This window comes from Nannospalax galili, unplaced genomic scaffold (genome assembly GCF_000622305.1).
Source record: "Nannospalax galili isolate Female #2095 unplaced genomic scaffold, S.galili_v1.0 scaffold278, whole genome shotgun sequence".
In the NCBI taxonomy this organism is placed as follows: domain Eukaryota; kingdom Metazoa; phylum Chordata; class Mammalia; order Rodentia; family Spalacidae; genus Nannospalax; species Nannospalax galili.
Window position 1 is genome coordinate 11,582,562 of NW_008347536.1, and position 16,065 is coordinate 11,598,626.

Below are 16,065 nucleotides of genomic sequence, written 5' to 3' on the forward strand. Positions count from 1 at the left end.
TTCCCACAGGAATACTAATGGCTTCCCAGAGTTCCTTGGAGGAGAACGTGGAAGTGCTCCTATGAATATAAATTAGCTCTTTGCAACTGCAGTGTGAGCTTATAAATCAAGCACAGGATCCACCCTTTGAGACTGGCCTACAACTTGTAGCACAGTACCTACAGCAAACACTCATGACCCTCAGAAAATGACAAGAGTGTTTTATTCCAGTGGCTGAGAACGTAACCCAACAGTAGAGTGCTTACCTAGCAAGCATTAGACCTTGTTAGGTTCCATGCCCAGCACTACCCAAAAAAAATTTTTATTTTAAGTATGAATGAACTCTTTGAGGGGAACCACCCTTTGACGGGACCACCTAACCAGCCCAACCCCCATATGAGAACAGGAGAAAGGCAGATAGATGTGTCTTGTAGGGTGAAAACAAAACTTGTCACCTGATCCCTCTCAAATGAGCAGGACGGTGCCTGGCTGAATACAAATTTACTGTCCAGAAAACAGAAGCACAATCCAGGAAACTTCACAAAGTGAGAACAGTTTCTTCCACCCAAAGAACATTTGAATCTTCGAGCTAGTCATTCATTATTCTGACCCAGGGAGGAAAAACTCTGCCTTACTGCCTTCTTGTTCGAATCTAGGCTTTTGATAGGCCTGGAACATTGTGCTAAGCATGATCATCAAAACAGTGTTCTAAATCCTGACTTCTAACAGTTCAGTCTTGTTTATTTGACAGATTTGTGAATTCCCAACTAAAATACATTGTGAAACTAAGTACCGTGAAAGATGCAAAGGAAAGCAAGATTAATTCCAACTAAAGGCCTGATGCAAAGCATTTGCATCTCTTAATGGGATGCTCTGGGGCAAAGGGAAGGCTCCAAGGATGTGGGACCAGGGACTGCCACACCACTAAGTTACAGCCACTCACTACTTTTCCGCTGTGCATTTCACATAATCAGTTTTTCCTAATATATACCCCAAGATCATATGCACCAAGGTCGGTATGTTCTGAGTCGGCCTTCCCAAGCTTTGGGGTGTTCTTTCTCAGATTCTTCTGTAGAGGGGATAGGGAATTGTAGTCGCAGAAAGGACTTCTGGGATCTCATATTGCTGCCTGTCTCTGCTGCCTCTTTCTACTTCCTCTGCTTTTTTAGTGATTATAAACACTAGGAAACATATTTTTGAACTTGGAGAATTATTTATACGAGTCTTTAGTTTTGATCTAAGAGATGTTTACTTAGCATGCAAATATGAGGAACATCATAAACTTAAAAGAAACAACCCTTCAATGTCTATCTGAAGTCAGACACTGCTGTAGAGAATACTTCCTCATCAAAAGTAGTGGCATGGTGGCACACACCTTTAATCCCAGCACTCAGAAGGCAGAGGCAGGCGGATCTCTGTGAGTTCAAGGACAAGCTGGGACTACAGGGAGACACCCCCCTCCAAAAAAAAAAAAAAAAAAAAAGTCATAGTACCACTTTCTTTGGGAACAGGAAAAAGAGCCCTGGGCTAGGAGATCTGAATTCTGACTCCAGGGTTCACTCTGACCGACTATACAACCTTGGATATGTAGTCTCACTACTCTGGGCCACAATTTCTTTCATTGTAGATGAGAAATTTGGAGAGGGCTAACAGTGATAAATGAGGAATTGGACTCCAGAGCCCCTTCCATTTGCCACTTGATGAGGTTATTATATGGAGTGGAGCTCTTGTTTGTGTTTGCCCTTATAATTTAGGAATTATTCCTTTGAGTATTATGTATACCAGAAGATTATGAGAATCATTCCTTTATAAATAAATTCAAGCTTGTGATTGATTGTGAGTTAAATTGTCCTGATACTATCAATCAAATCTCACCCTCTGCACTTGGCAGGGTCCTTCCATCTTTTTAAATCTCCATCCATAATTTCTTAGTTCGCTTTCTACAGGGAATACTCACCCATGAGGATCTAATACCATTTCATTTTCAAAATTATTTCATCAATCATTTTCTCCTCATTAGACCACTTTGCCACCACCATTCCACTTCGTGGGAATAAACGCTATCAATCTTTTTTTGAAAATTAAATAATTAATTTTTGCTGGTTGGGTGGTGTAACTCAGTGGTAGAGCACTTGCCTTGAATTTGTGAGGCCCTGGGTTTGATCCCCAGCACTACAGAACAAAACCAAATAAAACAAGCCTGCTGCTTGCCTATATTTTATCTCAGTGAATCCTTCAAAGATCTCTGTAGAGTAGGTGTTCTCTTTGGCATTTGACATGACAATATGGGAAATGTGGCATACAAAGACATTAAAAGTTTTGCCCAAGCCCTGTAGTAAAGTGGTTTCAGAACTTGGACTCCATGTTTCTAGACTGTTCACCTCAGGGTTCTTCCTGTTACGCATTGTTCTTTGGGAGTTAGCGGTGGATAGTTATCAAGGGAACATGGATGGCTTTCTATTTATAATTCTGGTGATACAAAGAAAAGGTTTTGGAAGTATTCGTTCTTTCATTTAGCTTCAGAGGCTGCTTTGCCCTTGGGTTTTCAGTGGGCCCTAACCCTTCTGCCTCTGTCTGGAAGTAGGAGCCAGGGATTGCTAAAACCAAACCAGAAGATGTGTACCTACATGTTAGTGGGGCTGTGACTTAATGGGTCCTCAGTGGAACAGCTCTCTGTATTTAAATTTCTCAAAGATAACTTCAGTGTGAACCCTTGATCTAATCCAGCTTTTCTTTTTATAAATAGATAATTAAAGCCCAGGGAGATAAAATGACATATCCAGATTCACTCAGTCAATTATCAGGCCTGGATCTAGACCCTCATTCTTTCATTGGCTCTGCATTCCACAGGCTAATACTATTTACCTACAGTGATTCTGTGAACTCATTCACCTATGCAAGTGAGAGCTGGATTTGGGGACAGAGCTTTTTCAGATCTAGGCTATGCCATTTTCTGGCTATATGACTCTCCAGTTCATTATTATTATTATAACTTCTCTGAGCCTTATTTCTTTATCGAGAGAGAGAGAGAGAGAGAGAGAGAGAGAGAGAGAGAGAGAGAGAGAGATCTTCCTCACAGGCTAAACTAGAAACACAAAGTAGATACTTTTAGTAAATGGCAGCTATAATTATTATAGTCAATATTATCCTTTTAGTTCTCATTAGTTCCCCCATACAACATTTATTTATTTACTTATTTATTTATTTATTTATTTATTTATTTATTCTTTTTGAGACAGGGTCCCCCGTAGTCCTTGCTGTCCTGGACTCACTATATGTAGACCAGGCTGGCCTCGAACTCACATATCCTCCTGCCTCTGCCTCCCAAGTGCTGGGACTAAAGGCGTGTGCCACCACACCTGGCCCCATACAACATTTATACAGGGTGTAGTTCACTAAAGCAGTGACAGCTGCCTTCCATGCATGCAGCTCATCCTTCTTGACCATCCCAAGGTCTCACCTAGCTCCATGTGTGTGTTTAGGAAGAGACACAGTAAGTATGGCTGAGTGCTGACTGCTTTCTATAAAATGATCTCTAATACATGTGTCCAAACCATAGAGCTCAGAATTAGTAGAGGCAGGCTTTCAGTTCCAGTCTAGGCTCTAGCATGTTCTTTGGTCTCACAGTGTCTGGGTTCTGAGACCTACTGAGACTTGAGGGTGGGGATTATTGGGGAGTGGGGAGTAAAGATAAAAAGGGCATTGAGATAAGGGAACTAGTCTTTATTTGGCGAGTCATCTTTTCCAGAAACCCCTGCCAGCTCCCCTTTCCTGCTCCTGTTATCACTAGCCTGTTGATGGCTGGGATGGGTCGGGCTCCTCTGCTGAAATCCTTCAGAGCTTTTCTACACTGGAGTTTTGCAAGAAGGTGGGAGGAGTGTTTGTGCTGGGCAGGCTTCCCAGGGGTGACTGTGGAAAGGAAGGGGTGTGATTTTTTTTTTTTTTTTAGGGCCCTAAAAAGAAGCCAGGAAGAAAAGGAAAAAAATAAAACCCCACTTAAAAGAAAACAAATTGACTAAGACTTTTAGGCCATTATCTTTAGTCTAGACTTAGAGATAGGAGACTTAGGCCAGCAGTCTGGAAACTGCCATTTTCTTCTTGCTGTGTTACTGACCTTCCTAATGACCCAAGACACATCATTGCAATAGACTATCTTGCACCAAAAACAGACCTACCACACATTGTTTAATGTTTTCCTTGATTTGTACAATTTTAATCTTCCCACAAAGGATACCCAGGCAATAAAAACAAATCCTATTAACATTTTACGTACATGCATGGTTTGTTTTCATACTGTGATCTCATTCACCTCTGAAAACAACCACATCAAATGAGGAAGCAGGTCTGGCATGATCCTCCCAACTCATAGGCAGGAACTGAAGAGAAGCTTGGAGTGACCTGAGCATCAGCCAGCTGATGGCAGAACAGGACCTGGGGTTCAGGTATCCTAATTCTTTTTGAGAGGTGAGGTTCATTCTCTGGGAGGGGAGATTTCAGTTCACTTGGGTCTCCAAATCATATTTCCCTGATGTGATTGTAGGGTGAAGTCCTGAACAGCAATTTTGGAGTGAAAGAAGAGGGGGATGTCTCTTATTTAAGTATGTAATACTTCAGTGAGGACTTCAGGTTTACCGACTGCTCAGGTTTCACTTTGGAAAGGAAGTAAAGAATAAACATCAGATGAGTTTTTGTTATTATTGTTATTTTGTTTCTTTATTTTTTGAAACAGAATCTCACAATGTAGCCCAGGTTGGCCCAGAACCTATTATATAGCATAGACTAGTCTTGAACTCACAGCCATCCTCCTGCCTCAGCCTCCCAAGTGCTGAAATTATAGCATAAGCCACTATGCCTGGCAGATGTATTTTATTAGACGGTTATTAATCTTTTGCCCACACTTAATAGTTTGCAAGGGACTTGTATATATATGTGGTCTTACTTTATATTATATTGTTATGTTGTGTTGTGTTTCGTTTTATTTTTGAAAGAGACAAGATCTCACTATATATAGCCCAGACTGGCCTCAAGCTTGCTGTTTAGCTGAAAATGAGCTTGAATTCCTGATCTTCTGCCTCCACTTCCCACAGACTGAGATTTTAGGGCATGCACCACCATACCCAACTGAGTGGTCTTTAAAAACCATTTGAAGTATGCAAATTGTGCAGCCATTACCACAACCTAGTTTCTGATATTTTGGGTTGGCATAATGGCTCAGCAAGAAAAAGGCACTTACTGCTAAGCCTAATGACCTGAGTTCAATCCCTGGAACCCATATGACGGAAGGAGAAAACCAGTGCCTGCAAGTTGTCCTCTGACCTCCATACATACACTGTGACCCTTAAATGTTCACACACACAATAATTTCAGATACTTTGTCACCTCAAAAAGAAACCCTACACTGACTAGTACTCACTCTCCATCCCTCACTCTTCCCTAAGCACTAAGTACCCGCTGATCTACTTTCTGTCTCTCTACATTACCAGTTGTAGACATTTCATAAAAAGAATCTGGATTCTTTTCATTTTCATGTATTTTAACTAGTATCAGTACTTTTTTTTTTTTTTTTTTTTTTTTGGTCTTTTTGAGATAGGGTCTCCCTTAGCCCCAGCTGTCCTGGAACTCACTATGTAGACCAGGCTGGCCTTGAACTCACAGAGATCTACCTGCCTCTGCCTCCCGAGTGCTGGGATTAAGGGCGTGCACCACCAGGCCCAGCAAGTACTTTATTCTTTTTATTGTTGATCATGTTTCGCTATAGTGGTTATGCCACATTTTTTCATTGATTGTTCAGCTGATAGGCGTTTGGAATGTTTCCATTTGGGGGCTATTATGAGTAAGCTGAAAACGTTTCTCTCTTTACATTTTTATTACATTTTATTTTTTAAAAGATTTTTTTTTTTTTGAGACAGGGTCTCTCTGTAACCCCAGCTGGCCTGGAACTCACTATGTAGACCAGGCTGGCCTTGAACTCAGAGATCCACCTGCCTCTGCCTCCCGACTGCTAGAGTTAAAGGCATGAGCCACCACACCTGGCTTTTTATTACATTTTTATTTATTTTGTGTGTGTATGGGGGGAGGGATATACACATGCCATGGCATGCATGTGGAGATCAGAGGACAACTTGTGGGAGTCAGTTCATACCTACCACTATGTGGGTCCAGCGGGGATCAAACTCAGGTTATCAGTTTCAGTGGCATGCACCTTTGCCCACTGAGTCATCTCACCAGCCCTGAAGTGGGATGGCTGAGTCATGTATATAGTAACTAACTTTTTTAAAAATAGGTATGTTCAACTTTGAGAAATTGTCAAACTTTTTTCAAAGTGTTACTGAGATATGTTTCACATACCATATCATTCATCTATCAAGTATACAGCTCGGGTTTTTAATACATTTACATGTTTGTACAGCCATCTCCATAATCTAATTTTAGAAATTTTTCATTGTTCCAAAAGCAATCTCATAATCATTAGTAGTCACTCTCCCTTTTGACCCCTCCATGCTCACTCCCAGCAATTGTTAAATCTATTTTCTGTATCTGAATGTGTCTGTTCTAAACATTTCATATAAATTATACCATATAATCATATAAGCAGCTTCTTTTACTTAGTATAGTGTTTTGAAGGTTCATCAAAATAGTACAAATCAGGATTTCATTATCTGTATGTCTGAGTAATATTTCACTTTGTGAATTCTCACACTTTATTTAGCCACTCATCAGTTAATAGACAATTTGGACTACTTCTATTTTTTGAATATTATGAATTAGTGCTATTGAAGACATTAATTTATTGTTTCAGTTTGATCCTCTCAGCAACCCTCTATGATTAACAATAGGACAGGTGGTATCAGTACCTTTTCATAGCTGAGGTGACTAAGGCCCACCAAGATTAAGCAACTTGCTCAGGGTTAAATAGCAAGCTAGAGGCAGAGCCATAAAAAGAGCCAATTGTTCACCTAATACATTCTTTTCTATTACACTATTACATATATCATACCACAGTGTGTGTGTGTGTGTGTGTGTGTGTGTGTGTGTGTGTGTGTGTGTGTGTGTGTGTAAATACACTATATTGCATTTATCATGCCATGGAACTTTTGTTCTGTGAACTGTTTGGAGATACATATTTTCTGAGACAGTTCTAGGTACTGGAGATACAAATACAAGATGCAACATGCATCTACAACATGCAAGATTATCTACACCCCGCATGTCAAGATTGTCTCTGTTAGGCCAGCAAGAAGGCTTGGCAGAAAAAGGCACTTAATGCCAAGCCTGACAACCTGATTCAATCCCTAGAACCCACATGGTGGAAGGAGAGAACTGACTCCTGAAAGTCCAACTGCCAAGAGATGCTAATCACTTAAATTCAAGCAGATATTCTCTTTCTTTCTTTCTTTCTTTCTTTCTTTCTTTCTTTCTTTCTTTCTTTCTTTCTTTCTTTCTTTCTTTCTTTTTCTTTCGTGTTTGGTTAATTTTGGAGACAGGATCTCACCCTGTAGCCCAGGTACCTCCAACCTCTGTGTGCTCCATGTTACACACACACACACACACACACACACACACACACACACACACACACACACACACCAAAATAAAATAATGATTGTCTATGTCCTCTGCTCCCCTGTGTTGATTAGTAAAGAGGGAAGGTGAGACTCTGAGAGGCGAAATGACTTCCACTCAGGCTGCAAGTAAATACATTGGGGTCACAGAACTGACTCTGTCTAAGCTTAAGGCAGAGAGCTGCAGAGATAATCATTCCTTTTATTCATACACTCAGACCAACCATTCAACATGGGTGGTAAGGGAGGCATTGGTGGCAAGACAAAATAAACAGGTTATGACAAAATGCCCTTCATTGTCAAACTGAGAAAACCTAGACTTTATTTTCAATGCAATGAGAAATCAGCAACTGTTAATGTGGTTTGTTTGTTCAGCAAAATATTCAAGTTCTGTGATGCAGTGTGTTTGATACAGTGGTACAGTTATTAAGAAAGAATTCAACTCTGCCCTGACTTTGCCACCTGATGCCCAATTCAGAGTAAAGGAGGAGACCCTGGTATGTTCCTGGAAATCCTCTGAAGCACAAGGACTCAACAGTAAGAGATAAGATTGAAGAAGTAAACAGGGAAATAATTTTCAAGGGACAGAGCTCTATAAGTCATCTCAAGGAGAACAGGAAGCCATTGCTAAGTGGGGCAGTAACAACTGAGACATGGTTGCTGAGAAGCAGGGCACGGTCATAGGTGACACTTAGATTTCTGGCTTGGAGAGCTGATGAAAGGAAAATGTTGTGCTTCCCTGAGACAGGAAAGTGGAGTGAGGAGGAGTCTGGCTTAGATTGGTGAGCCTGACCCGCTGGTGGGACAGCTGAAGGAAAATGCCCAGCCAGTAGGGATGTGCAACAGGAAACCTGGGAAGAGCTGAGTTAGATTGAGGTTTGAGAGTTGTCATCACTTGGGTGGTATCTAAAGCTTGGGAGTAGCCAGGGTTCCCCCAGGGACAGGTTCCAGGTTCAGAGAAAGGCTATAAAAGGACCTGGAACTGGACCCTGAGGAATGAAGGGGTGGGCAGAAGAGACCAGAAAGTCAACAGAGAGTATAAAACCTCATCAGAGGCTTTCTTTTTGCACCTCCCCTGTGTCTTCTCAGGCAACAGCTTGTGTTCTTCCCCTGGTGCCATGGCTACACTGTCCCCTAGCACAAACCCTCTTTCCTCCACCATTAGAGAGTTCATCTTCCAAATCTAATGGAGTAATAAAGGCATTGATTCTATTAACAAATGCCCAGGTCACTACAAGATCTGTTATGGGAATTCATTTTGGAGGTCAGTGAAGTAGGTTTTCCCCAGAGGCTCATTGGCTTTCTCTCTCATACCCTGACAGAAGATGCCCAGCATTAGAAGTGGCTAGAGATTAATTAGTACTACAGAGCATTAATGAGCTGGTAATCCTGCCTTGGGCCATAAGAAGGGTACAGCCTAAAATAGGTCAAGTAACAAAGAACAGACAGAAAGCTATTCCCCACTGATAGGATTTGAATACTCTAGAAAGCCAGGGTTGCCAAAATACCTCTTCCTGCCTAGCACATCACCTGAACTTTTATCTTAAACCTTTATTTCTTTAGAATATAAGTTTCACTGTTAGGGTTTTTGAATGCTGAATGTTTTGTTTATACAGCCATGTACTAAGAACCTATGTAGGCTTTCCTTAGGACATGCTGGGACTATAGGCAATAACCTCACAGCCACAGTTCTCAGAAATGGGGCAAGAAAACAAAGTGACCATAAACCCTTAAGGAAGCATAAGTGCTGTGAGCACTCACAGAGAAAAAACATCCAGGGAAGTTTGTGTGGGAATGTGATAGCTGCATAGAATCTTGAAGTCTTCATATCAGTTTGCAAGAAGTATAAAAATAAAACCCGCCAGGCGTGGTGGCACACGCTTTTAATCCCAGCACTTGGGAGGCAGAGGCAGGCAGATCTCTGTGAGTTCAAGGCCAGCCTGGTCTACATACTGAGTTTCAGGACAGCTGGAGCTACAGGGAGGCCTGTCTCAAAAAGACCAAATAATAATAATAATAATAATAATAATAATAAAACCCAGGAGCTGGAGAGATAGCTCAGCAGTTAAGAGTACTGGCTGCTGATAGCCTCCTCTGTCCCCTGTGGGCACTTATTTTTTATAAAAATAAAACATTTAAAAAAAAAAAGTACTGGCTGCTCTTGCAGAGGATCCAGATTCAGTTCCCAGTACTCACATGATCGCTAACAACAACTATCTGTAACTCCAGTTGAAAGGGACCCAGTACCCTCTTTTTGTCTCCACAGGCTGTGCACACATGGGTGCCCTTACTTATATGCATGCAAAACACTCATACACACAAAATAGAAATAAATAAATTTTTTTTAGCCAGGCCGAAAGGAACAACATAAGCAAAAACAAAGAATCACAAAAGGGCTTGCTGTGTTCAGCAACTGATGATACTTCCATCTGCTTTGTTTATGGGTGGAGAAAAAGCAGGAAGTGGGTCAGACTAAGGAATTTGAACTAAGTTTAGAGAACCAGCCAAAGGGATAATGCACTGGCCTTGGGGTGTAGCACTCTAAGCCTTTATCTGCCCTTAATACCTCACTTCCTTTCTAATACAACAGAGGAGAGTTTGAGATAAGAAGAGAGGAAAAAGGACCAATGGGTGGAGAGTAATGGGGAGTGGGAACCAAACTGTTCTTTAGGAGCAGTAGGAGGGGATGGGACCTGTTCTGAAGGGACAACTCCACATTCGTTTGTGCTTTATTATTAATGCAGGAAGGCACAGTTCTGGGCCTCGGTCACTGAGTCTTCAGTAAGACCCTGTCTCAAAAAGACCAAGAAAAAAAGCAATGTCTCATTTAACAAAGCCAGAAGCTATGAGGGAAGTAACAACATTAGGAGCCCCCAAGGAGAAGGAAGCATGGTACTCACTGCTTCAGGGTCTGGCTTTGCCTTTGGCAGGGTCACCATCCTGGAGGTGGGTAGGTACACTTCTGGGGTAGAGGAGACCAGGCCTGGGTCATGATAGGCTCTGGCCTCCAGGCTACTCCTCAGCAGAGGAGGCGCAGATCATCTCCCAGTCAGCCAAGATGTCCAGGAGGCCCCAGTCTGCCTCCCTGGGATGATAGGGAGCAGGTATGTCAAGGAGAGAATGCTGCAGCCACATTGGTAGCTCTTAATACTTTCTCTAATAACCCTCTGTAGGATAATGACACCTTTCTGTCCTTTTTCACTCACAGAGCTCTTTCTCCTTTCCATAGACTCCCTGAGAAACCTTTCCTCAGCCAGTCATGGCCCCCGCTCTTCTCCAGCTGAGCTCAGCAGCTCCAGTCAACACCTGCTCCGAGAACGAAAGTCCTCAGCTCCCTCACACTCCAGCCAGCCCACTCTGTTCACATTTGAGCCTCCAGTGTCAAACCATATGCAGCCTGCCTTGTCCACCAGTGCGCCACAGGAGTATCTCTACCTGCACCAGTGCATAAGCCGGAGGACAGAAAATGCAAGGTAGGAGACCACCATGGCAATCATGTGAGAATGTGATCACTCAAGGCCTATTTTTCAGTTATTTCCCATTTTAAAAGCAAGGAAGTGACATATTTTACCTTTTTAGGCAAGACATAGGTAACAAAAGATTTTTGTTACATAGCCTCACATTTTATTGATATAATCCTGTGTTGCTACAAAGTGATCACTGGATTCCAGAGAAACCTCTCAGTAGCCACAGTCATGTTCTAAAAGTTTGGTTTGGTTTGGGAGCAAAGGTTTCAGAACTGCAGAATAACAGTTTTCTTGTTGAGCTTAAGAGTTTAGATTAAAAACTTTAACGCTGCTGAGCAAATCTTTGTCTCTCTTTTGCTGTAGTTAAATAATTACTACTGTTCCCCAGGACTATTTAATCTTAAATAAATGAAAATGGGGTATATTTTAAGATTCAGTTGCTCTGTTGTATCAGTATATGAATTACTTTTCTCCTTACTGTGACCAAATATCTGACAAGAAGCAAGTTAAGGTAAGAAGGATTTATTTTGATTCACAGTTTAAAAAGGGATACTGTCCATGATGGAGAAGGAGGCATGGCCGCAGAAGCATGAGGCAGCTAAGGGTACTGCATCCACAGTCAGGAAGCAGAGTGAATGCTAGTGCTCAGCCTGCGTTCTCTTTATTCTGTTCAGGACTCAGCCCATGCAGTGGTTCCACTCAAACAGAGTGGGTCTTCCCTCTTCAATTTAACCTTTCTGAAAATGCCCTCATAGATAACACAGAGGTGTGTTTTCAATGGTGATTTTACATCAGTCAAGTTAACAGTCAAGATTTAACCATCCCAGCCTGCCACATTTCGAGTGCTCATTACGCTCATGTGAATGTGGCTATGAGTGGACAGCAGAGACAGAGAACACATCTATCATCTCAGAACATTCTAGGTGCATGTTCTAGGTACAGCACCTATACCTATTTTTGTTAACTTTGTTCTCACAGAGAAAATAAGCACAGAGCTCTGCCAAAATGAGTTCTCAATTGTTTCCATAGCCAGCTATGGTTCTAAATTAATTCAGCAATATCTAATTCCTGTCTTTAAAATAAAGACAAATAGCCAGCAAGGTGGGCCAGTGGATTGAGGCACTTGTGCTCAGGGCTAACGACCTGAGTTTGACTCCTGGATCTTACAAGGTAGCAAGGGAGAACCAGCTCCCAAGAATTGTTCTCTGACCTCCACACGTACATGCTGTGGCACATGCTCATGTATGTGCAAGTGTACACACACACATAATAAATAAATGCATATATAATTTTAAAAAATATTTATTATTTTTATTTTGTGTACGAGTATATTGCCTGCATGTATGTGAGTGCACCCGAGTTGTGCAATGCTGTGAAGGTCAGAAGAGGGCTTCGGATTCCCCTGGAGCTGGAGTTAAGGATGGTTTGTAGCTGCTGAGCCATCTCTCCAGCCCCTCATAAATAATTTTTTAAACTAAGGCAAAGAGGAAAGAAATGCTTTATTCTTTTTTTTTTTGGTCTTGAGACAGGGTCTCCCCATAACCCCAGCTGGCCTGGAACTTGCTACGTAAACCAGGCTGGCCTCAAACTCACAGAGATCTACCTGCCTCTGCCTCCTGAGTGCTGGGATTAAAGGTTTGTGCCACCATGCCCAGCTTAAAAAAAAAGTTTAATTCTTATGTGTGAAATGTTTTCATGATGTCACCTGAACCAGTAAAACACACTGAGATACAGCCAGTATCTCATTTTGCTGAGATACAGCAAAGTGTAGGCGACTCAGTTCTACTGTGAAGAAATAGAGGCATGCAATTAACATGTAGCAGGGGTAGAACTAGACTCTGTACCATGACACTCTGCTGCTGTTTTCCTGAGTCACTACCATACAACAAAGGCTCCTAATACTTAGTCATTTGTGAACCTTTACTACTGGGTCCTCCATCAACTTAAACAAGAAAGCTAAGTTCTAAACAGGTAGAATGAAGTAGCCCAGACCACTGAACTAGTGAGTGACAGACCTATATATAGCACTTGCTTCTCCTGAACTACAGGTCATAGTAGGCAGGATGGTATAATGAAAAGGATGTCACAGGCTTTGGAATCCACCACATACAGGCTCAAATTCAGGTTCTGTTGCTGCTTTTGTGATCTCAGGCCAACTATTTAACCACATTCATCTTCAATTTCCTGATCTGCAGGATGTGAATAACCAATGCAAAAATCCACTAGTGATCATAAAAGACAAAGTATCCAGTAGCAGACACTCATGTAACCAGTTGTTGTTTGTGGGATGCGTCTTCTTCTATGACATGTATGATTGCCTAGAAGTAGAGAATGTGATATCATTCGTTGCTAATTCTAGTGAAAAACTTTAAGTACTTACTATTATTAGTGCTTGTGAAATACCTGTCGATCTTGTTCAAATGCTCTTTTGGTTCACTGTGCTCAGGCTGGGTCCTGAGATCCTGCCTTTCTAATAAACACCAGAATACTGCCCAGCACAGCTTGTCTGCAGATCAGACTTTAAAAGAAGGCTTTGTAGCCAGGTGTGGTGACACACGCCTTTAATCCCAGCACTTGGGAGGCAGAGGCAGGTGGATCTCTATGAGTTTAAGACCAGCCTGGTCTACTTACTGAGTTCCAGGACAGCTGGAGCTATAAGGACACCTCAAAAACAGACAAAAAAAATGGGTTTGTATAATATTAACATCTCCTCCGACCTCCACTCCCATGAACAAAGCATCAGAGAATGTATACTGAAACAGCTCTGCTGAAATTAGCAATTGGAGCACTCCTGCCCCACCCCTGCCTCCTCTGGAAAGCTTCTGATAGTTTTCCTGCCTGAAATTCATTTCTTTCATGAATTATTATAGTAGGTTTTTGGGGGGGGATCTTTTTGAGACAGGGTCTCCCTGTAGCCCCAGCTATCCTGGAACTCACTATGTAGACCAGGCTGGCCTTGAACTCACAGAGATCTGCCTGCCTCTGCCTTCCAAGTGCTGGGATTAAAGGCGTGCGCCATCATGCCCAGCTACAGTAGGCTTTTAAAATTATCTCTCTCACATCGGACCATGCAGTTTTACATTAATGTGTTACTGGTTTTTGAAGTTATAGAGCAAATCATAGGTAGATAATAAACACTTGAACAAGCTGATATGGTAACACAACTGTAATCCCAACATTCAGGAGGCTGAAGCAGGATGGTCAAAGCCAGCCTGTGCTATATAGCAAATTCAAAGCCAGCCTGTACTTCATAAAAAAAAGACCCTGTTGCAGATAACAATATCATCATAAATAAAAATTTTAAAGACTATTAAATTGAAAAAGATTCAATGTATATGGCAACTTTACCTATGAAGTTCCTATAACATGTCACCCAAAATGGTCAGTGTTAAGAAATGGCTAGAAATTTAAGAGTTCCAATTCTACTGAGAGCATAAACCTCTTCAAGCTATGCTTCCTACTGATTACAACTAAAAATCCTAGACAAAGTGTAAAACCCAAGTTTGGGCTCTGACAAGACTGGAGATACAATCCATGATGACAGGGAAGGAGTGGTAGTAGGCAGCACTGTCCTTGACTGTGGAAGCTCAGGACATCTCTGTCTTGGTGAATCTGGAAGCCAAAGGTAGAGCCAGAGTGGAGCAGTTAATAACAATCAAGCCCTGCCCCCTAAGTAACCTGTTTCCTCTAGACAGGTTCCACACTATCACAAAACAGCACCACCATCTTGGGACCAAGTATTAAATATATGAACCTATAGGCTGATTTTACAACAAAACTATATATAGCACAGATCAAAAAGGGGGGCACAGAAGATCATGAAATGAAAAATTGGTTTTTTAAAGTTCAACAAAAGGACCCCCACTACCTCATTCACCCTCCAAGCTCCTCCATCCTGTCTCACCTCCTAGCGTGGACACTGGCCCATTTCTTCTCTTGGCACCCCAGATCTCTGGACTACCCTCCTGGCGCAGACTCCCCACTGCTTCATGATCCCTTGCACCCAGACCAACCCAATTCCTCAGTCTAGTCCCCTGGAGCCCTCAAAGCCTATTCCCTCCCCCACCTTGCCTTTGCACACCTGAAACCAGCCTTCTTCCCTAGCTGTCCCACCTTCAACCTGGATTCCTGAGATCAGCCTCCTTCCCTGACTACCTGAGAGTCCTGAATTCTACTTCTACCTAGCAATCTTCCCAAATTGTACTGTGCCTGCTGACTAGAGGGATCCTGACCTTAGGAGAAAGCCCGAGAGTATCCGATTCTCATCTGACTTGGGCCTTTGTCAGAATTCCTGAGCAGCAGGACTAAAGTCATCTGGCCCCTCCAATATAAAATCAAAAGAGAGAAACTGAAGCCTAGACCAACCAGCTTTTCATGCCCAACAAGTAAAACTCAACAAAGGAAGGCTTGAGTTTGATACAAGAATCAGAAACTACAAAAGAAATCCACATGTCAAAGTCACAGCGAAAAAATAATAACATGAAAAACCCAAATAATATATCCCCACCAAATACCAGCAGTCCTGTAGAGGAGTACAGTGAGAACCTCCTAGAGATAACAAAGGACATGGAAATCAAAGAACTGAAAGAAGATAGGGGTAAACTTCTGAATGAATTCAGAAAAGAGAAATACTGAAGAATACTCAGGCTGAAATGAAGAAGGAAGTGAAACACTCAATAAGCCAATTAGAAATGACAGGAGGAAGCCTCACCAATAAGATGAATGAAATGGAAAACAGAATATCAAGACTGGAAGATAAAGTGGAAGAATTAGACCACTCAAGCAAAGTCTATGAAAAATTTAAGAAAACACAAGAATGGAACATATAAGAATTGTGTGACACCATAAAAACACCAAACTTACACATCATAGGCATAGAGGAAGGGGAAGAATCTCAAGATGATGATGTGGACCAGATCTTCAACAAGATTGTAGAAGAAAATTTCCCAAAATTAGAGAAAGACATACCCATACAAATAGAAGAAGCACATAGAACACCAAATAGACAGGACCAGAAAAGAAACTCTCCACAGCACATCATAGTAAAAACACTAAAT

The 16,065-nt window shown here is 41.8% G+C and overlaps 1 protein-coding gene across 1 annotated transcript in view; it reads left to right on the forward strand.

Annotated features, from left to right (window-relative positions):
• Positions 1 to 16,065, forward strand: part of Gab2 (GRB2 associated binding protein 2) — a 106,303-nt gene that overhangs the window by 65,325 nt on the left and 24,913 nt on the right. Inside the window, exon 3 of the mRNA XM_008844197.3 lies at positions 10,771 to 11,014. Within this exon, the coding sequence (XP_008842419.2) occupies positions 10,771 to 11,014 (244 nt within the window). The remainder of the gene's footprint in view (positions 1 to 10,770; positions 11,015 to 16,065) is intronic.